The sequence below is a fragment of the Symphalangus syndactylus genome, chromosome 10 (genome assembly GCF_028878055.3).
Source record: "Symphalangus syndactylus isolate Jambi chromosome 10, NHGRI_mSymSyn1-v2.1_pri, whole genome shotgun sequence".
Taxonomy (NCBI): Eukaryota; Metazoa; Chordata; class Mammalia; order Primates; family Hylobatidae; genus Symphalangus; species Symphalangus syndactylus.
Genome location: NC_072432.2, coordinates 89,510,730 through 89,534,324, shown reverse-complemented (window position 1 = coordinate 89,534,324; position 23,595 = coordinate 89,510,730). Strand labels below are relative to the sequence as shown.

Below are 23,595 nucleotides of genomic sequence, written 5' to 3'. Positions count from 1 at the left end.
TTATGGTGAGTCATGTCTATAATCTCAGCACTTTCAGAGACCAAGGTGAGATGAACCTTTGAGGCCAGGAGTTCAAGACTGGCTAGACAACATAGCCACACCCCATCTCTACAAAAACAAAAACAACCTATCCACATGGTGGCTTAAACCTGTAGTCCTAGCTGGTCACCAGGTGGGATGATTGGTGGTGACCTAGCTGGTCACCAGGTGGGTGGGTCACTGAGGTGGGATGATTGCTTGAGCCCAGGAATTCGAGACTGCAGTGAGCTGTGATCACGCCCCTGTGCTCAACCCTGGGCAACAAGAATGAGACCCTGTCTAAAAAAGGCCCATTTAAACATAATCTTTAATAAAATTCTTACAAAGTTCTCAGAAAAATAGCCTTACAGTATAAAATTATGAAGGATGTAAGTCATTAGGATCATGATTTAGCAGAAAAAACAAGTCACAAAATTAAGCCCTCAAAATTACAAATATTGGAATTATCATCAAGTGTAGACTATAAAGTTAAAATGTTTGATATGCTTAAAAGAAGAAAAAAGATGATCCAGAAACAAAAAAGTTGATCAGATAGATTTGAGGAAAGAACTAAAAGGAACTTTAAGAAATGAAAAATATAAAAAGGGAGCTTAGAAACTTACTAGACAAGTTGAACAGCAAGTTAGAAACAGCTTGAGAAAATTGGTGAACTGGAAGAATGATCGTAAGAAATTGTTCAGAATTGCCGGGCGCGGTGGCTCACGCCTGTAATCCCAGCACTTTGGGAGGCCGAGGCGGGCGGATCACGAGGTCAGGAGATCGAGACCATCCTGGCTAACACGGTGAAACCCCGTCTCCACTAAAAATACAAAAAATTAGCCGGGCGAGGTGGCAGGCGCCTGTAGTCCCAGCTGCGCGGGAGGCTGAGGCAGGAGAATGGCGTGAACCACGGGGGGCGGAGCCTGCAGTGAGCCGAGATCGTGCCACTGCACTCCAGCCTGGGTGAAACAGTGAGACTCCGTTTCAAAAAAAAAAAAAAAAAAAGAAATTGTTCAGAATGCAACTAGAGAGACAACAAAATGGAAAATAAGAAAGAACTTGATACATGGAACATATGACAAAGTAGCATATATTTTATTGGAGTTTCAGAAGGGAATAATAGAGCAGTTGGTGGAGAGTGAATATTTTAAGAGAGAATGGCTGAGAATTTTACAGAATTGATGAACGATTTCAGGGAGTTCAGTGGATCCCAGTTATATCAAATAAAAAACAATTTCACACTTAAGACTTTTAATGATTGTAAAACCTCATTAACAAATCAGAGAGTAAAGAGAGATTAAGAATGGCAGCTAACCTGATGGTTGATTGCTTGTTAGCCATAGTATAAACCAGAAAGTACAGGAATGTCTTTAAAGTGCCTGAAAGGGGTTATTGCCTATTGAGAATTCTGTATATGGCAAGGATGGTTAAAAATGTATTTTCAGAGAAGGCACAACTTGAGAGAATTTACTAAGAAGTTATGAATGATATCCTTTGGGTAGGCGGTAAATGATTCCAAAGAAAACTCCGAGATGCAAGAAAGAAGGATGAACAAAGAAAATGGTCAACATTCATGTAAATTTAAGTAAATGTTGACGGGCATAAAACTAAAATAATAGTACATATTTAATATATTTGAAGGCACAGAATAACCTTTGCTTTTTTTTTTTGGAGAGATGAAGTCTCGTTCTGTCGCCCAGGCTGGAGTGCAGTGGCACTATCTCGGCTCACTGCAACCTCCACCTCCTGGGTTCAAGCGATTCTGCTGCCTCAGCTTCCCAAGTAGCTGGGACTACAGGTGCACGCCACCATGTCCAGCTAATTTTTGTATTTTTTAGTAGAGACGAGGTTTCACTGTATGTTGGCCAGGCTGGTCTCGAACTCCTGACCTCATGATCCGCCCGCCTCGGCCTCTCAAAGTGCTTCGATTACAGGTGTGAGCCACCGTACCCAGCCTGCTTTTAACGTGCTGTAATATGCTCTGGTTTGAAAAAATCAGTACTAGATGCAATAATCTTAAGTTTCATATTTTTTTTATGACTCAAAGCAGCATTTTAATAGAATGCTTTAGGCTGGGTACAGTGGCTCACACCTGTAATCCCAGCACTTTGAGAGGCCAAGGCGGGAGGATCAAGAGGTCAGGAGAATGAGACCAGCCTGGACAATATGGTGAAATCCCGTCTCTACTAAAAATACAAAAATTAGCCAGGTGTGGTGGCACACACCTATAATCCCAGTTTCTCTTCAGGCTGAGGCAGGAGAATCGCTTGAACTCTGGAGGCGGAGGTTGCGGAGAGCCAAGATCTTGCCACTGCACTCCAGCCTGGGAGACAGCAAGACTCCATCACACACACACACACACACACACACACAAAAATAAAATAATGCTTTATAAGTGGGGAGAACACCAATCTGGTCTAGTTACTATAGCAGATCATGTTTCCTTCCAGCCTATAACCACATGCTTAGGTGCTTCTTGCAATTGTAATAATCTGTGAGTTGTAATCATTGTGCGGTTAATCTTTTGTTTCTGGAGTCAGGCTGCCTTGGGTTTGAATCCTTCCTTCGTATTTCATCTTTCTATGTCTTTAATTGGGTTTGTTATTACTCCGTACCTCTCATAATGGGATAATCTATAAAAGAGAGATACTAATACATACAATGGTTGGATTTTTTTTTTTTTTTTTTTTTTTTTGAGACGGAGTCTTGCTTTGTCATCCAGGTTGGAGTGCAGTGGCGTGATAGCTGCTTACTGCAGCCTCTGCCTCCCGGCTTCAAGCGATTCTCCTGCCTCAGCCTCCTGAGTAGCTGGGACTATAGGCACCCGCCACCACTACTGGCTAATTTTTTTGTTTTTAGTAGAGACAGGGTTTCACTATGTTGGCCAGGTTGGTCTCACACTCCTGACCTCAAGTGATCTGCCTGTCTTGGCCTCCCAAAGGCTTGAGCCACTGTACCCGGCCTACATTGTTTTAAAAAGTAGGGGAGATGATACATATAAAGCATTCTATACAGTGCCTAGACCACAGAATTGTTCAACACGTTTGCTTTTGTTATTATGGCAGTTACAGCTGTTTTTTCCACTCTATTATGTGAAAGCATTTTCCAGTTTTCATACATTTCCATATTTAATCAACCCTAAGATACATATATTTGCACATTTTAACTTTGAAAATTGGGATAAATCTTAAAATATTTGATGTGGGATAGCTGAATAAACAGCAACTTTTTCTTTGTGATGTTAGTATCCCATCCGATTTATAAAATGTGTTAATGTGATATCTTTATAATTTTGGATTGCTGTGTAATACTTTATTTAGTAAGTGTATCATTTCCTGTATTCCTCATCTGTTTAAACAGGGTTATTTGCATTTCTTAGCATTCATAAATAATGCTAATATATGTAGAAATATGAGTTGAATCATTTTATATAGTCTCCATAAAAGGATTTTCGCCAACTCTATGCCAGTTGGGAAATTATTATATTATTATTATTATTATTTTTGAGACGGAGTCCCCCTCTGTCGCCCTGGCTGGAATGCCATGGGGCAGTGTCGGCTCACCGCAACCTCTGACTCCTGGGTTCGAGCGATTCTCTTGTCTTAGCCTCCTGAGGAGCTGGGATTACAGATGCCTGCCACCATGCTTGGCTGATTTTTTTGTATGTTTAGTAGCGACGGGGTTTCGTCATGTTGGCCAGGATGGTCTTGAACTCTCCTGACCTCAGGTGATCCGCCCACCTCAGCCTCCCAAAGTGTTGGGATTACAGGTGTGAGCCGCCGTGCCCTGCTGGAAAATTATTCTTAAGGGCTTTGCCAAAGTAGTAAATATAAATAGTACTTTATTTTCCTATTTAAATCCATGCATTTTTACTTTTAAAAAATTTTTATTTTCTTAGTCTTTAGGTTTTTTAGGTTTCAGTTTTATAGCATTCTATAGTCATCTTTTGTAATTTTGTGTTTCTTCAAAGCTAATTTTCTATGACATAATAGTTTACATTTAACTTCACTTATGTGGTTATTTTGATAGAATGCATTGGTGTTTGTGTAGTATACTTTTGAGGGTGAGACAGCAGAATTGCCTTCCATTCAAAACTGACATGCTTTATAAAAAAGTATATGCAGTGTTTTCTTTTTTGAGACGGAGTCTTGCTCTGTTGCCCAGGCTGGAGTGCAGTGGTGTAATCTCGGCTCACCACAACCTCCGCCTCCAGGGTTCAAGCGATTCTCCTGTCTCAGCCTCCAGAGTAGCTGAGATTACAGGTGCAGGCCACCACGCCCAGCTAATGTTTGTATTTTTAGTAGAGATGGGGTTTTACCATATTGGCCAGGCTGATCTCGAACTCCTGACCTTATGATCCGCCTGCCTCGGCCTCCCAAAGTGCTGGGGTTACAGGCGTGAGCCATCGTCCCCAGCCTGTAATTTTTTTTTTTTTTTTTTTAGACGGAGTCTTGTTCTTGTCACCCAGGCTGGGGTGCAATGGCGTGATTTCGGCTCACTGAAATCTCCACCTCCTGGGTTCAAGTGATTCTCCTGCCTCAGCTTCTCGAGCTGGGATTACAGGCGCCCACCATCACACCCAGCTAATTTTTGTATTGTTTAGTAGAGACAGGGTTTCACCATGTTGGCCAGGTTCATCTCGAACTCCTGACCTCAGGTCATCCACCCAAGGCCTTGGCCTCCCAAAGTTCTGGAATTACGGGCATGAGCCACTGCACCCGGCCATGCAATTTTTAAAATAAAGACTTCTTGGCCCAGTGCAGTGGCTCATGCCTGTAATCCTAGTGATTTGGGAGGCTGAGGTTGAGAGGATCTGTTGAGGCCAGGAGTTTGAGACTAGCCTGGGCAACATAATGAAAACCCAACTCTGCCAAATTTTTTTTTAATTAGTGGGGCATGGTGTTCCAGGCCTGTAGTCCTAGCTACTCAGGAGATTGAGGCAAGAGCATCATTTGAACCCCGGAGTTTGAGGCTACAGTGAGCTATGGGCACACCACTGCACTATAGCCTGGAGAACTGGCTGTCCTTTTTTTTTTTTTTTTTTTTTTTGAGACAGTTTTGCTCTTGTCGCCCAGGCTGGAGTACAGTGGCCCGATCTCAGCTCACCGCAACCTCTGTCTGTGAGGTTCAAGTGATTCTCTTGCCTCAGCCTCCCGAGTAGCTGGGATTACAGGTGTGCACCACCACACCCAGCTAATTTTGTATTTTAAGTAGAAACAGGGTTTCTCCATGTTGGTCAGGCTGGTCTTGAGCTCCCGACCTCAGGTGATCCACCCACCTCGGCCTTCCAAAGTGCTGGGATTACAGGCGTGAGCCATCGCACCCAGCCAACCCTGTCTTTAAAAATAATAAAAATAAGAATGTTTTACCTCAATTTACAGTTAACAAAATTGAGGCTCAGAAGAGTTAAGAAATTTTGCCAAGGATCACACAATAATAAAAAGTTCATATTAGAGCTGTTTTTGGATTCAGGAGTGACTCCAGCATCTCAATCATTGTGTGTTTAGATAATGATTATTAAACTACCTTGAGGCCAGTTGCAGTGGCTCACTCCAGTAATCCCAGCACTTTGGGAGGCCGAGGCGGGTGGATCACCTGAGGTCAGGGGTTTGAGGCCAACCTGACCAACGTCGTGAAACCCCGTCTCTACTAAAAACACAAAAATTTGCCCAGCGTGGTGCCGGGCACCTGTAATCCCAGCTATTCAGGAGGCTGAGGCAGGAGAATAGCTTGAACCCAGGACGGGGAGGTTGCAGTGAGCCAAGATTGCACCACTGCCCTCCAGCCTGGGCAACAGAGCGAGACTCCGTCTCAAAAAGGATAAAAAAAACTACCTTGAAATGATGATTTTGCTTTACTAAAGCCACATAACTACTCTGCATAGCAACTCTATGAGTAAGAGGTATTTCTAATAGGTGTATGGCCCTTTCACTGTATCTTTTTCATGTACAGATCTTATTTACTAGATCAATATTGTACTCTTTGTATTTATTGGGATTTAATGTTTGATCTCTGTTTCTGAGAGCTGTACCTTTACCATTTGCCATCTTCTTGGGTAGGCACCTATCTGGTATTCTCAGAATGGAGGAAAGAGAGGGAGAAAGTAAGTATGTAAATACATACATTTTCTCCTATTGAAAAATGCTTAATGTCAAATACTGTTGACATGGCAGGAGAGCTTGGCTATCACAAGCTACTCAGAGTTCTGTTCTGCTATCAGTCAAAAATTATGCTGTACCTAAAGAGCTTGAGTTTATCACCCTTAGGGGTGGGCTTCGGCATCTTCCTCATCTCTCTTATTGTCACCTATGGCATCCGTGCCAAAGCTCTCTAGGAGCCAGGAGCTGGGTCTTACTGAGGTGGACCTCAGCTTTGCCTGCCAGCTCTGCAATTCACTTCCTAGATGATTTGTTCCCCTGGGACACAAACTACTAGTTTGTCACTGGAACTTCTCTGGGCCTCTCTCAGAATGGGATTAACATAAAGGAGTGGAACTGTTCAGCAGAGGTAGGGAGAAATAAGTAAGTTCCCTCCTCCTCAGCTTCTCTTTCCTACCTCCCCTTGCCCATTTCCTCCTCCTTCCCCTGCCGGATTCCAGGGTTACAAATAGAGGCTTATTTCTTCTGTTTAATTCTGTAGTTACTCACCCTCGTTTGCCCTTCTCTAGAATCTCTCTACTCTCATATTGCATCCCGTTCTGTACCTCCTTCTCCCCGCCCCCACCCACTGTACCCAATCGTCTTCTTGACCAAGAAGGAGGACAGGAAGGGTTGAATGTCAGGATCAAATGTCAGGACCCCCCTCCCCTGAGGGAGGAGGATAGGGAGATCTCCGCTGAGGCTGCTGTCTCCTTCCCACTGTCCTTTCTGCAGGTCCTCAGATGGCATGTTAGGGTGGGCTTGCTGCTGGGTAGGCATCCTACCTCCAGTCCACAGTGCTTAGCTGTACGTCTTATTATGCTGTAATGTTTATTTTTTAGGGCATACATATGAATAGCACGTTTTGTTAAAATAGATTATCCCCCTCCCCAACACACAAATAAATTATGCGATACCTAAATTCCCACATCACATTCACCAATCAATTCAGCTTCAAATCAGTGACTACCAAAGGCAAAGTGGTGGGAGAGTACTGCTCTCCTGTGGGTACAAAACAGGTGTATTTTCTTTAGAGAATTTTGAAACAGTAATAAAAATGACTGAAAGGTATACGCTTGTTATCCTACACTTAGAAATTCTAAAGCGTATAAGTGATAAAATACTCCTTACTACTTCCACCATTTCAAGGCTCAGCCCCTGCTTTCAAGATATGAATGAACCTAGGCTTGGAACAGGGCATTATGTTTGGTTTTTGTGTGTGTGTGTGTGTGTGTGTGTGTGTGTGTGTGTGTGTTTTCTTTTTTGAGACCGAGTCTCACTGTCTCCCAGGCTGGAGTGCAGTGGTGCAAACTCAGCTCACTGCAACCTCTGTCTCCCAGGCTCAAGCCGTTCTCCCACCTCAGCATCCCAAGTAGCCAGGACTACAGGCGCCCACCAACACGCCCGGCTAATTTTGTATGTTTTGTAGAGACAGCATTTCTCCGTGTTTCCCAGGCTGGTCTCGAACTCATGAGCGCAAGTGATCCGCCTGCCTTGGCCTCCCAAAGTGCTGGGATTATAGAAATGAGCCATCGTGCCCTGCCTCAAGAGATTACCTTAAATGGCACTATTTAAAGTAGTTATGCTATGGACATTAAGAAAATACACTTGCAGGACAGATGGAAAAAAAAATTACAATATAAAGCACATCACTGCTTTTATCTTGGGATAAAATTTCTAGTTATAGAATTGTTCAGACTCAAGTCTCTATCACAGCTTAGATGGCAATAAAAATTTATAATATTCTGGAAAATTACTGTAGATAACTAAAAAATTTGCTGTAGATGCAAAAATACACAAGTGTCTCAAAAGTTATGTAAATAGTTTAAATTTTGTGACATTTGCAGGTAGGTTGGGGTAAAGCAGTATTTCTATTTTATTTATTTTTCTGAGACAGGGTCTCCTCTGTCACCTAGGCTGGAGTGTGATGGTGTGTTTATAGCTCACTGTAACCTTGAACTTCCTGGGCTCATGTGATCCTCCTGCCTCAGCCTCCCAAAGTGCTGGGATTACAGGCGTAAGCCATTGCACCTAGGCAGTATTTCTGTTTTAATATTTAGAGATACCTGTTTTTTATTATATAGGAAGCTAAATTTTATATAGATATTTCACATTTTCAAGGTGATCAAAAACTTAAATAGTATTTATTATTTGTTAAATATAATTATTGGGTTTCTCCCCCACTTTTAAGTAATGGAAAAGCGATTTTATCTAAATCTGTAATTTTCATGCTCTGATTTACAAAATTTACAAATAGATCCTTCGATTATTTAGCAGGTAACATCTAAAGGAACTGGTTTAAATCCTAATGCCAAAGTATGGCAAGAAATTGCTCCTGGAAATACTGATGCCATCCCAGTAACTCATGGAACTGAAAGCTCTTGGCATGAAATAGCAGCTACATCAGGTGCTCATCCTGAGGGTAAGTCTTAAATATTTGGTCATAAAAATCACAGTTTGGTTAAATGTATGGCCAAGCAAGTTTACCAAACTTGAGATACATCTCGTTTCGTTTTTTTTTTTCTTGAGACAGAGTCTCGCTCTGTCACCCAGGCTGGAGTACAGTGGCGCAATTTTCGCTCACTGCAACCTCTGCCTCCTGGGTTCAAGCAAGTTCTCCTGCCTCAGCCTCCCGGGTAGCTGGGATTACAGGCCTGGCTTTATCTCATGCCTGTAATCCCACACCTGGTTACCACACCTGGCTAATTTTTGTATTTTTAGTAGAGATGGGGTTTCACCATATTGGCCAGGCTGGTCTCGAACTCCTGACCTCAAGTGATCCACCAGCTTTGGCCTCCCAAAGTGCTGGGATTACAGGTGTGAGCCACCATGCCTGGCCAGGATATATCCTTTGATTATTTGATTAGGTATATTTATCAATTTTTCTTCCTTTAAACATACTGCATCCAGCATTTATAAGTGTTTAACATGTAGTTTGTGTATAATTCTCATTTATATCTAGCATGAATAGATTGCCACTAATTTCAAGTAGTAGCTGTGTCTTTGGGTCCAGCATGCAACCCATCTATAATAATGATATTTATAAATTAGTTTGTATCTACCATCATTGACTCTGCTATTTACTCACTGTTCGACCTTGGGCAAATAACTTAATTTCTCTATGCTTTTTTCCCTCTATCTGTAAAACAGAAGCAATCTTAATTACAGCACAGGATTTTGTGATAATTAAATGAATAAAGTGCATAGAGTAGTCTGATACATGGATAATGCTATATATGTTTTAGCAGTTGTTGATCATTTTAGTTTATCCGTAATTGTCAAAACTTATCTCCCTCGGAATGATAACTCTTGCTTAAAACCATGCGGACATATTCCAAACTGGTAGAATTCCTTAAAATCTTTTTATAGGTGACATACTGCCCAGAGTTCCTGAAAATAGAATTTAAATAATTCCCATTTACTTTCAGTGTCTGTCTTTAATACAGGTAATGCAGAGCTCTCAGAAGATATATGTAAAGAATATGAAGTAATGTATTCTTCGTCTTGTGAAACCACAAGAAATACTACAGGCATTGAAGAATCAACTGATGGGATGATTTTAGGACCAGAAGATCTGAGTTACCAAATATATGATGTTTCTGGTAAACTTTATGGTTTTATTGTTAAAATGAGAATTCAGTACAGGACACCCCCCACTCATAGTCTTATCCTTGTTCTGATAAACCTATGGCATTATTTTCTTATTTGAAAAGAAGGTTACGTTAATGAAATGTTAGTTGATTGTTACATTGTTTTCAGATAACATGACGTTTGTAATGTTAAAAGATTTTTTATGAGGGTTCTATTAAAGGAGAGTATGAAATTAAAGATAACAGAAAAAAAGACGGGGTGGCTCATGCCTGTAATCCCAGCTCTTTAGGAGGCCGAGGCGGGCAGATCACTTGAGTTCAGGAGTTTGAGACTAGCCTGGCCAACATGGTGAAACACTGTCTTATACTGAAAAAAAAAAAAAAAATTAGCTGGGCATGGTGGCATGCACCTGTAATCCCAAGATCATGCCACTGTACTCCCACCTGGGTGACAGAGTGAAACTGTGTCTGAAAAAAAATTTTTATGTATCTATATATAAACAACTGCCCACTTTGAAGAGAGTTGAAGTGATACGGCAAGCAGTTGGTGTTTTTTTGTTTTTTTTTTTGTTGTTGTTGTTGAGAGGGAGTCTTGCTCTGTTGCCCAGGCTGGAGTGCAGTGGCGTGATCTCGGCTCACTGCAATCTCTGCCTCCTGGGTTCAAGTGATTCTCCTGTCTCAGCCTCCCGAGTAGCTGGGATTACAGGCACGCGCCACCACACCTGGTTAATTTTTGTATTTTTAGTAAAGATGGGTTTTCACCATGTTGGCCAGGCTGGTCTCGAACTCCTGACCTCAAGTAATCCACCTGCCTTTGGCCTCCCAAAGTGCTGGGATTACAGGCGTGAGCCACCATGCCCGGCCTTTAAGTGCTTTTAGTATTGTGCATTGTTAATTTTTTGATAAAAATAACCTTAAACTAACATGAAATGTATCTGATGAAAGAATATCGAGGTTGAGAGAAATTAGTTAGACTTTGAACTGTCTGAATTATAAAAATAATAAAAAATGCAGTTTGGGCCAGGTACAGTGGCTTATGCCTGTGGCCAAGGTAGGAGCCCAGGAGTTTGAGAACAGTCTGGGCAACGTAATGAAAGCCTGTCTCTACAAAAAAATAAAAATAAAAAATTAGCTGGGTATCATGGCACAAGTTTGTGGTCCTAGCCACTCAAGAAGCTGTGGTGGGAGGATCATTTGGGCCCAAGAGGTTGAGGCTATACTGAGCTGTGGTCGCACCACTGTACTCTAGCCTGGGCAACAAAGGGAGACCCTGTTTCTCTCAAGCAATAGCTTTGTGGTGAATTTTGATTGTAGATACTTTGTGGTTTCTGAGTACAACAGTATGTCAGATTTATTACCTCTACTAACATGTTATTAACTTTTTTTTCCTTCTTCTTTTCTACCATCAGGAGAAAGCAATTCAGCAGTTTCTACAGAAGACCTAAAAGAATGTCTGAAGAAACAATTAGAATTCTGTTTTTCACGGTATTGCTATTTCCCCTTTATTGAATTTTATTAGTAGATGTAAAATACGTGTGAAATAGAGCACAAGGATGGTGATTATTATTTAACTAAGTTTTTTTTTTTTTTCTTGAGACAGTCTCATGCTGTCGCCAGGCTGGAGTGCAGTGGTGTGATCTTGGCTCACCGCATCCTCTGCCTCCAGGGTTCAAGAGATTCTCGTGCCTCAGCCTCCAGAGTAGCTGGGATTACAGGCGTGCGGCCACTACACCCGGCTAATATTTGTATTTTTAGTAGAGATGGGGTTTCACCATGTTGGCCAGGCTGGTCTCAAACACGCAACCTCATGTGACCTGCCCTCCTCTGCCTCGCAGAGTGTCGGGATTACAGGTGTATGGCACCACACTCGGCCACTTATCTAGATTTAAAAGTGTAGGGCCGGGCGCCGTAGCTCACGCCTGTAATCCCAGTACTTTGGGAGGCTTCGGTGGCTGGATCACCTGAAGCTAGGAGCTCGAGACCTGCCTGACCAACATGGAGAAACCCCATCTCTACTAAAAATACAAAAATTAGCCAGGCATGGTGGTGTGTGCCTGTAATCCCAGCTACTTGGGAGGCTGAGGCAGGAGAATCACTTGAACCCCGGAGGCGAAGGTTGTGGTGAGCTGAGATCGCACCATTGCGCTCCAGCCTGGACAACAAGAGCAAAACTCCATCTCAAAAAAAAAAAAAAAAAAAAAGAAAAAATGTAGTCTCCAATCTGATATGCAAAGGATCTATTCTTAATGTAAAGACAATGAAGTTTGCATTGGATGTTTTTTCTATGAACATACTCAATTTTGGAATTGACAAAAAGTTATTTCTTAATGCATGTTTTAATAGTTGATTCTTGTAACGTTCGTTAATCAGAGTCATTTTTGGCAAAATAGTAAGGAGTTGGACAGATAATTTATATTGCCAATGTCTTCTATTAAATAAGGAATCCTTTTCAGGCAAACATTCGGAGAAGTCTTATTTACAGATAAGAATAATGGGCCAGGCGCAGTGGCTCATGCCTGTAATCCCAGCAGTTTGGGGAGGCCAAGGTGAATGGATCATGAGGTCAGGGGTTCAAGAACAGGCTTGCCAACATGGTGAAACCCTGTCTCTAATAAAAAATACAAAAATTAGCCAGGTGTGGTGGTGGGCGCCTGTAATCCCAGCTACTCGGGAGGTGGCAGCAGGAGAGAATCGCTTGAACCTGGGAGGTAGAGATTGCAGTGAGCTGAGGTTATTCCTGGGCTCCAGCCTGGGCGGCAAGAGTGAAATTCCACCTCAAAAACAAGGAAACAAAAACATTCATGTGGTATTTACTTTAGCCTGTACTTTGGGAGGCCAAAGTAGGTGGATCACATGAGGTCAGGAGTTCAAGACCAGCCTGGCCAATATGGCAAAACCCCGTCTCTACTGAAAATACAAAAATTAGCGGGGTGTGGTAGCGTGCCCCTGTAGTCCCAGCTACTGGAGGCTGAGGCAGGAGAATTGCTTGAACCCAGGAGGTGGAGTTTGCAGTAAGCCGAGGTTGCAGCACTGCACTCCAGCCTGAGTGAATTTTACCTACTAACTAGATCGTTTATGGGTCTGCTTCTATTGTCTGGGTTTCTTCTCTTGAATTATCTGTCATAATTTACTGCCTTTTTGTATGTCTTGTAAATTTTGATTTTATCCTGTACATTACATACAACAGAACCATAGAAGATGTAGGTGATATAACTCTAGACAGAGTTTGAGCTTTTTTTCTGTTAGGCAGAGAGTGAAATGTTGATTGCTTCAATCCAATCAGGAACTGAGCTAGGTCAGGGCTGAGCAACAGTTTTAAATGGACTCAGTTTTCCTTTGATTTAGCTCTATTTCTTCTACATGGCCCTTCCAGGCTTTTGATTTAGAGCTTGGCAGTTTTGTGTCACCCTAATCTTACAAAACCAAGGAGATTTAGATCTCTAATACAGAGGTTTGAGATTTAGCTCTTTAACTTCCTACCCCATACTGCTTGAAAATCTGGCAGTGTCTTGGCCCGGAGCAGTGGCTCACACCTGTAATCCCAGCACTTTGGGAGGCCAAGGCAGGCAGATCACCTGAGGTGAGGAGTTCAGTATCAGCCTGACCAACATGGTGAAACCCTGTCTCTACTTAAAATACAAAACATTAGCTGGGCATGGTGGTATGCACCTATAATCCCAGTTACTCGAGAGGCTGAGGCAGGAGAATCACTTGAACCCAGGAGGTGGAGGTTGCAGTGAGCCGAGATTGCACCATTGCACTTCAGACTGGGGAATAAGAGCGAGACTTCGTTTCAGAAAGAAAATCTGGCAGTGTCTTATCGGGGAGACTTCGTTTGCCGCATTTTTGCTTGCACTGGGGCTTAATCACAAAACCACATAGATTTTACTGTCTTTTCAGCCTGACTCCCAGTCTCCCATCTTTGTTCTTAAAACTAGGCCGAGGCGGGCGGATCACGAGGTCAGGAGATCGAGACCATCCTGGCTAACACGGTGAAACCCTGTCTCTACTAAAAATACAAAAAATTAGCCGGGCGTGTTGGCGGGCGCCTGTAGTCCCAGCTCCTCGGGAGGCTGAGGCAGGAGAATGGCCTGAACCCGGGAGGCGGAGCTTGCAGTGAGCCGAGATTGCGCCACTGCACTCCAGCCTGGGGGACAGAGCAAGACTCCGTCTCAAAAAAAAAAAAAAACTCAGGAAACATCTTATGGGGAAAATCAGCTGTATTGGTGGCTCCCATAATTTCCATTCGTAATTCTAGTTTTGTGCCCATTATACTTACCACATACTTGTACACAACTGCCTGGAGATCTGCTGGTTTCTGTATTGTCCAGTAGAGTCTGAGTCAAGATCTGCAAATGCTCTCAGGAAGGAAAGATCTTCTTTGGGGCATTTTAGTCATTTTGTGCTTGAAGCTTCCACAGCTTTCCCAGATCTCCAAAAACGTGATTTTTAAAAAAAATTTTTTGTAGTTTATCCCAGCTTTTTTAGTTGTTGCAGTGGAAGCTCCTACTTGTCATGATCCATCACATCCTACTCAGGACTGTGATATAGTTCGAACCAGCTGGGTAATTGACATTTGTAGCTCAGCAAAATTGCCGTTAATACATATCAGGTATTACTCATGAATAATCAAATCTTAAATGTTATATCCATTAATTTGATTTACTTCTGACAAGGTACAGTTTCTTTAGCTAAGAGTTGAATCACTGTTTAAGAACAGACCTGCTAAATTTCAGAGTTCATTTAGGCTACAGTTTTTTAGTTTTGCAAAAATCATGTTTATAGTTGTCTTATTTTCAGATTCTTAAGGAATATCTTCTTTTTTTTTTTTTTTTTGAGATGGAGTTCTCACTCTGTTGCCTAGGCTGGAGTGCAGTGGCACGATCTCGGCTCACTGCAACCTCTACCTCCCGGGTTCAAGTGATTCTTCTGATTCAGCCTCCCGAGTAGCTGGGAGTACAGGCATGCACCACCGTGCCTGGCCAAGTTTTGTGTTTTTAGTAGAGACAAGGTTTTATCATGTTAGCTAGGCTAGTCTCAAACTCCTGATATCAGGTGATCCATCCACCTTTGCCTCCCAAAGTGCTGGGTTTACAGGCGTGAGCCACCGTGCCTGGCCTCTATTTTAATAGAATTTGAATGTAAGGGCCTTTGAGCCTGCTCCTTGCCAGGCACTAGGCAGTTGAAATACATTATTGATTTAACAACAAAGATCCTTCATGGAACCTATATTCTGACTGTGAGAACACAAAACAAACATAATAAATAAGCAACTCAGGAGTATGTTAGGTGATAAATGCTATGGGAAAAAATTAAATGCAAGGACAGGAATCAGGAATGCTGGGGTGGTTGCAGTTTTAAATAGATAGGGTGATCAGTACAGTACTCTTTGAGAAGGGGGCTTATAAGCAAAAACTTCCAGCTATTTATAGCCGGACTGCTTCAAAGAATATTTGATGTGAATAGCAAGGTGTGAATTTGATGTTATCTAAGTTTATTAAACAAGATTTTACATGTAAGATGCAAGTGTTTGCATCTTCTTTTTTTAATGTACCTTAAAGAATCTTTTGTATTAATATTAAATATATATTTTTTCTTTTTCTTTTTTTTTGTTTGTTTATGTTTTGAGATGGAGTTTTGCCTTTGTTGCCCTGACTGGAGTGCAATGGCGTGATCTCGGCTCACTGCAAGCTCCGCCTTCCAGGTTCAAGCGATTCTCCTGCCTCAGCACCCCGTGTAGCACCCACCATCAAGCCTGGCTGATTTTTTGTATTTTTAGTAGAGACGGGGTTTCACCATGTTGGCCAGGTTGGTCTTGAGCTCTTGACCTCTAATGATCCACCCGCCTCAGCATCCCAAAGTGCTAGGATTACAGTCGTGAGCCACAGCGCCCAGCCAATGTGTGCATTTATATAAGCATGTTTGACTTAAATAATTTAAAACATGTATTTTGGACAGGGTGCAGTGGCTCACGCCTGTAATCCCAGCACTTTGGGAGGCTGAGGCAGATGGATCACGAGGTCAGGAGATCGAGACCATCCTGGCTAACACGGTGAAACCCCATCTGTACTAAAAAATACAAAAAAAAAAAATTAGCTGAGCGTGATGGCGGGCGCCTGTAGTCCCAGCTACTCGGGAGGCTGAGGCAGGAGAATTACTTGAACCCGGGAGGCGGAGCTTGCAGTGAGCCGAGTTTGCGCCACTGCACTCCAGCCTGGGCGACAGAGCAAGACTGTCTCAGGAAAAAAAAAGAAAAAAGAAAAAGAAATGGAAAATCCTTCTTGAGTCAGTTCGCAGTTCAGCTACAGTTTTTATCATGCATATTCTAATATCACTGATGAAGTATTTATAAGATGGAACTCTGCTGTATATAATGTTTTGTTAAAATGCTACTTGTAATATTAAACCTCTTTATATATCAGTATAATTGTCCAATATTGTGCTAGATGTGTTTGGGAATTGAGATACTGTAAAAGTTACATTAACTAGCATATATATATATATATATATTACATTAGTATCTTTTGAGTTCAACTTTTAACAACTTTTAGAGTTCACTGAAAAGTTTAGTGTTATTTCTGATAGAATAATCTTATTTCCATGCGTTTAAAAAGTAGGAAAAGTGAGTAAGATACCTCTTCTTGTTAGATGCTTTTTAATAATTGCTTGTTTTATAGGACTATTTTGTTTATTCTTTTCAGAGAAAATTTGTCAAAGGATCTTTACTTGATATCTCAAATGGATAGTGATCAGTTCATCCCAATTTGGACAGTTGCCAACATGGAAGAAATAAAAAAGTTGACTACAGACCCTGATCTAATTCTTGAAGTGTTAAGATGTATGTAAAAATACCTTTTAGCTTTTTTTTTTAATTTTAAACATTAAATGTTATTTTGACTTCTGATCATATAGGGAATTATTTTTACTGCCGCCTCCCCACCCCCTTATTTTGTTGTTTTGTTCCGAATTCTCTCTCTCTTTTTTTTTTTTTTTCGGGGGTTGTGGTGAAGGACAGGGTCTCACTCTGACATTCAAGCGAGAGTGTGATGGTGCAAATCGCAGCTCACTGCAGCCCCAAACTCCTGGGCTCAAGCCATCCTTCTACCTCATAGCCTCCCAAGTTACTGGGACCCCAGGTGCACACCACCACATCCAGCTAATCTTTAAATTTTTGTATAGAGGTGGGGTCTTGGTATGTTCCCCAGGCTGGTCTTAAGTTCGTTGGCTGAGTCAGTCCTCCCACCTTCCCAAGCCTTATCTTTATTTTTACTGACTGGTGTATCTATAAGCCACCACCCCACCTCAGTCTTACCTTTATTTTTACTGACGTGTGTGTGTGTGTGTGTGTGTGTGTATCCCGCTCAGCCTCCCAAAATGTTTGGATTATATGCGTGAGCCACCACCCCCGGCCTATATACAGCTTCTGTAACAATTCTGCACCTTGGTGGTTTATCATCATGCCCACTTAAGAAGTATAAGCAATGAAGTCTCATTTTTCTGGAGTGTTAGATATGTATCATTATCACACAACCTTTAAAACAATCTCTTTCAAGTTTTCGAACCCAAATAAGAAGTCTATTTTTCGTGACAGTTCAATTTACACCATATACCTGCACCCGACCGAAATATTTGTAACAAACTTGTTTCTAATTTTACAACCTACTAATGAGTTGCTATGGGCAATTTGACAAATACTGCTCTGAAGTTTGGTAATGAATTTTTATTTCTTGATTGAAGCTTTTAAGAATTTTTGCTGGATTTTGTGTCTTGTATCAGTATTTCTTGGTAACCTCTTAAGAGTGGGTTTTGTTAACTATTTGACTGAATAAGGCAGATCTTCACTTTTATATGAGATGTGTTGAAAATGTTTAAAAGTTAAATATAGCAAGTCTGATAATAGACTTACATTGGAATAGATTTCCATTTCCAGAGGATTACAAACATTTATGGAATATTATAGAGGATTACAAACATTTATGGAATATTACAGAGGATTACAAACATTTATGGAATCTCTCATTGGTTTGTAGAGACATCATTTCTTAAAATGACCCAATCTTGTCTACATTAAAAGTTGGCAAAGAGAGGCAGAATCTCCCGCCTGTTTAGGCTGGAACTTGGCACTTATTATACCTATGCCATCACACTTAACTGCTTATTTTATTCTGTATACTTACCTGCTCATGGAGATCTGGTATATTAACTCCATGAAGGGACTATTTGCTACTATGTTTAGTATAATATTTCCTCATAATCAGCATTTAAAAGATGGCTTTTGGGTTTCTGTAGTAGTATGCAAGATTAAGTAGGTTGAAATCCTGGATAGCTTACAATTTGCATATAGTTCTTGGTTTAAGGGCTTCTTGAACTTTAATCTTAGGAAGAATTTCTTCACATATCAGATTTCATCACATTCCTCAGCATAGTGTTTGGCCAATGAAAGTACACTAATTTCTGTTAACATCCATTTGTTATCTCCTCAATGAAGAATTTGGTTGTTACATACAAGAAATTTCCCTTATTAGATATATGTTGTATGCTCCCTGAAGGCAGTGCCAAAATTGCTCTGTAAGTACTCTGAATGTTTTTTCAATGAATAACATTTGACGGTGTTCTTTACATATAAATCTCCAAAAAAATTGTCATACCTATAATCTCTGATTCTACAACTTAGTTTCTTAGGATATTAACCCAGCCTCTGCAAATTTACTCGGTTGGAAATTAAAATGAATAGTTTTTTTAATGGCATTAATAATATCACTATTTGTCACGTTTGAATGATACCCTTTCTTTTAAATTTCAGCTTCTCCCATGGTACAAGTTGATGAGAAGGGTGAGAAAGTGAGACCAAGTCATAAGCGTTGTATTGTAATTCTTAGAGAGATTCCTGAAACAACACCAATAGAGGTAAATTATTAATAATTGTTAACGCTCTGTGTTCTCTGTTTAAATTAAAAGAGGTTTCTTCTGCCTTTCATGGCAAAGAAGAAAAATTGGAAGAGGTACACAAGCAAAGCGTAAGTCAGTGCCTTCATCAGTTACTGTGAAAAGGTTAAATACTAATTTGTTTCATTAATTCTGAAGTACTAGGATGGTATAGAGAAAGGAAAAGATATAGTTCTATTTCCTTAGAAGGGTAGACAAAGTATTGCAGTGAAACATTCTGAATTTACTAGATTGATTCAATGGCAACTAATATATAAATAGGCTATTTTGGGAACTTGAGAATTCATCTGTAAGAATGAATGATAAACTAGATTTTGATTAAGGAGAGGCAGGGCCGGGCGCGGTGGCTCATGCCTGTAATCCCAGCACTTTGGGAGGCTGAGGCAGGCGGATCACGAGGTCAGGAGATGGAGACCATCCTGGCTAATATGGTGAAACCCCATCTCTACTAAAAATCAAAAAATTAGCCAGGCGTGGTGGCAGGCGCCTGTAGTCCCAGCTACTTAAGAGTCCGAGGCTGGAGAATGGCATGAACCTGGGAGCTTGTGGTGAGCTGAGATCGAGCCACTGCACTCCAGCCTGGGCTAGAGAGCGAGACTCTGTCTCAAAAAAAAAAAAAAAAAAAGGATTAAGGAGGCAGGACTAACCGTATTGTTCAGTGAAATATTATATAAAGCAAAGTTGCAGTCAAGTCATAGAGATGGTATGGTACACATACTGGAATAAAATAATATTTGAATGATACATTATAATCAATTTGACAATTAGATTCTCCCGTTATTACTTTGCAATTATTTAAAGCCAAAGGTTTTATTACCTGTTTTTACTGATGAAATAACTGATAGTTAGGATGGTTACGTAGCTTGTGCAAGGATACAAGGGCTCTTAAATGACAGGAGTTTGGGTTTGAACATGATCTCTCTGATTCTAAAGCCCGTGTTTCATAATCACTGTGCCACAGAGCTTCATGTTAAGTTGCCATGATAAGGTGATATACATTAAAGAAGATGAGGATAATTAGTAACTGACATTGTAATTGATTAGCTATTTAGAATAGAACGCTATTTTGTTTTATTTTTTGAGACAGGGTTTCAGTCTGTCACCCAGGGTGGAGTGCAGTGGCACAATCAGGGCTTACTGTAGCCTTGACCTCATGGGCTCAAGCGATCCTCCCACCTCAGCCTCCTGAGTAGTTGGGACTACTGGCGCATGCCACCATGCCTGGCTAATTTTTATACTTTTTTGTAGAGATGGGGTTTTGCCATGTTGCCTAGGCTGTTCTCAAGCCTCTGGGCTCAAGCAGTCTGTGCACCTTGGCCTCCCAAAGTGCTGGGATTACAGGCGTGAGCCACTGTGCCCCATTTCATTATCATTTTTGCAGTTATTACAGTTCATATTCTGAATACATAAAGAGTTCATACACATGAAAAACAGTAAATAAAACAAGGCACCAAATGTTTTGTTGGGTTTTTGAGGAGTTTTTGTTTTTTGCTTTTAAAATTTTTTTTCACGTTAAGAAATTTTTCCTCAATCCATGGTTTTCTGAGACAGGTCTTGCCGTGTCACTGAGGGTGTAGTACAGTGGTACAATCATAGTTCATTGCAGCCTCAAACTCCTTGGCTCAAGCAGTCCTCCTACCTCACCCACCCAAGTAGCTGTGACTACAGGAGCCAGCCACCATGCCCAGCCAATTTTCACTTTTTTTGGTAAAGATGGTGTCTGGCTGTGTTGTTCAGGCTTGTCCTGAGCTCAAGCAATTCTCCTACCTCAATCTCCCAAAGTGCTGAGATTACAGAAGTGAGCCACCGAGCTCTCAGGCTGCATTTGACCTTTGCTATTTCAGTAGATATTTTCTTTCCTTCTGTTACTTCTTAAGGATACTTAATGTTTGCTTAATTTTTTTTTTTTTTAATAAGCTTCTTTCAATCCATTAACAGTTTTACCATTTTGACTTTTGGTAGTCACCCTTTTTCTGAATCCATATAACTGTTGGAGTTTCTGTTTATACTAGTTACGGAAAAGAGAAGATATGTTTGCACATTAACTGATGTATGTGTTGTAAACAAAGCAACTGGATTAAATGAGAATGCATGAAAATTTGTATTGCCTAGAAAATGTTAATGAAGGGTGTCACTTGTCCTGTGGGAGGCCAGGCAGGAAAAGGACAGGGGAGATTTCACTAAGCATTTAGCTTGCCACTGGAAGTGAAATACTTATGCTTTGCTGATTGTAAAATAAATCATCCCAAAATCGTGTACAAAATACATCTCCTGGCCAAGTGGAGTGGCTCGTGCCTATTATCTCAGCACTTTGGGTGCTCAGGCCGAAGGATCGCTTGCATCCAGGAGTTTGAGACCAGACTCAAATATATCTCCTATTAACTCTGTATTTGTTTTGAAACACAGCCTATCCTCAGTAGAAAAATGGGCAAAAGTTAACAAGTGAAGTGATAGAAAGGACCAAAGACATGAAGATATGCTTAACATTACTAGTAAACAAACCAACAAAAAATGCCAATTATTGATGTATTTTTTAGAGTTAACTTAATTTTCTTTTTCTTTTTAGGAAGTGAAAGCTTTGTTCAAAAGTGAAAACTGCCCCAAAGTGATAAGCTGTGAGTTTGCACACAATAGCAACTGGTATATCACTTTCCAGTCAGACACAGATGCACAACAGGTAAAAAGAAAACATTTTTCTGATACAAGTCCATCCTAGTGGCAAAATAAGTAGTAGTATATTTTAATTGAGAAAATGTGTGTTTACACTGATGTTTATCAAGACTAGTGAGTACCTTGGTCACCCTTTTGCTTTTGCTCAATTGGTTTCCTTTTTGATCATCCTAAAGTTTTTCAGTTTTGATTTAGGAAGTTTGTTTTCTGTCGATAAGAATATTAACATAACAGTTTTAAAATTAACATGGGGATTGAGAACCACATACCTAGTGGTATTTTTAGTATATAATAGGTCTGCAATAAACAAAATTCTTGGAATTTTGACTTGATGGTTTTATTCTTTTTTTTTTTTTTGAGACAGAGTCTCACTCTGTCGCCCGAGCTGGAGTGCAGTGACGCAATCCCAGCTCACTGCAACCTCCACCTCCTGGGTTCAAGTGATTCTCCTGCCTCAGCCTCCCAAGTAGCTGGGATTACAGGCACCCGCCACTATTCCCAGCTAATTTTTTGTATTTTTAGTAGAGACGGGGTTTCACCATATTGGTCAGGCCGGTCTCAAACTCCTGACCTCGTGATTTGCCTGCCTTGGCCTCCCGAAGTGCTGGGATTACAGGCATGAGCCACTGCACCCGGTGATGGTTTTATTCTTAATTGTTAACATGTCTTAAAGAGAAATAATCCTTTGAAACACAAATATATCTATAATAAGAGTGTTTAAAAATCACTCACGGATTTTTATTTTTTAAAACAATTTATTAGAAAGTTGATCATTTTTAAATTGGTTTCTGGGGATATTTTGGGTCTGTTTTCAATCTTAATGCATTTTGTCTGCAGTAATCCATGGTGGCTTTTCTACAATAAATATGAGCTGTGGTTGAGAAGGCGTTACATTTTTACTTTTTCATTCCCTGTCCACCTGCACAGTGGAATCACCTACATAATTTTGTTTTTATAGTTTAATACTAAACTCTCAACATAATAAAGATGACTTTACTGAAATGTTTGAATGCTAATGAAAGTTTTTTTTGTGCTTTGTTAACAGGCTTTTAAATACTTAAGAGAAGAAGTTAAAACATTTCAGGGCAAGCCAATTATGGTAAGAAATAGAAGAGATCAGTGTGAAACCGGAACAGGTTTTGGTTCTCTGTATGAGAATTTTAAAAATACAGACAGATAATATTTTATAAAAACCCATAGTGACTTTCAAAATTTTCTGGCTTGCGCCAGGTGTGGTGGCTCACACCTGTAATCCCAGCACTTTGGGAGTCCAAGGCAGGTGGATCGCTTGACGCCAGGAGTTCGAGACCAGCCTTGCCAATATGATGAAACCCTGTCTCTACTAAAAATAGAAAAAATTAGCCGGGTGTGGTGGCACACGCCTGTAATTCCAGCTACTTGAGAGGCTGAGGCAGGAGAATTGCTTCAACCCGGGAGGCGTAGGTTGCAGTGAGCAGAGATTGCACCACTGCACTCCAGCCTGGGCGACAGAGCAAGACCTTGTCTCAAAAACAACAACAACAACAACAAATTTCTGGCTTGTATTATGTGCTACTTCAGAAAATTCTTTGATAAGCCATAAAAATACTTCGTGTACAGCAATTCTTTACAAAGGGGTAACTTCAAATAGCATGAAGTTTAATTAGATGCTGATTTACAATATATGAGATAATTCCAGATCTCAAAATGAGCAATAGGAGTAATTTTTAGTAACAGAGATGAAAAATATTCACAGTACTTTCAACCTCATCTCAATTAACTGCATCACTACGTTAACATACAACCATTTGGAAACCTAGGGATTGTCATTGATGACACTTGATCACTATCTTCACATGTCTAATCTGTTTTCAGGTCCTGTGAAAATGCTTTCCAAAAATCTCCCATTGTTTCAGCTTGAACACTTGGAGTAGCCTCTTAACTGCTGTGTTATCAACTTTCCCCCCCTTAACAATCTGTTCTTCACATTGCTACCAGAACTAAGTGTTCTAAACCATAATCCAGTAACATACACTTAGTTTGACTTGATCCTCATTCGCTGTGTGCTGTAGTTATACTTATTTGTAAATGTAATACATTATTCTTGCTAATTCCTCTGTGTTGAACTGTGTGTCACTTTCTGTTTTAAGCACTTTACGTGTATTGACTCATTTAATCCTTACAAGAACCTAATGAGATAGTGCTTTTGTTTTCTTCAGTTTCCTAGTGAGAATAATAAGACATGAGGGTAACCT

The 23,595-nt window shown here is 40.7% G+C and overlaps 1 protein-coding gene across 41 annotated transcripts in view; it reads left to right on the top strand.

The window, feature by feature from the left end:
- Positions 1-23,595, top strand: part of LARP4 (La ribonucleoprotein 4) — an 82,227-nt gene that overhangs the window by 20,762 nt on the left and 37,870 nt on the right. For 24 of the 41 annotated variants that reach the window (XM_055294903.2, XM_055294912.2, XM_055294917.2 and 21 more), the window contains 7 exons: positions 8,430-8,577; positions 9,602-9,757; positions 11,155-11,230; positions 16,447-16,583; positions 18,549-18,652; positions 21,258-21,368; positions 22,407-22,460. In XM_055294903.2, coding sequence (XP_055150878.1) covers positions 8,430-8,577; positions 9,602-9,757; positions 11,155-11,230; positions 16,447-16,583; positions 18,549-18,652; positions 21,258-21,368; positions 22,407-22,460 — 786 coding nt within the window. Of the gene's footprint in view, positions 1-8,429; positions 8,578-9,583; positions 9,758-11,154; positions 11,231-16,446; positions 16,584-18,548; positions 18,653-21,257; positions 21,369-22,406; positions 22,461-23,595 lie in introns of all 41 variants that reach the window. The other 17 variants (XM_055294901.2, XM_055294907.2, XM_063610516.1 and 14 more) reach the window with 4 other exon arrangements.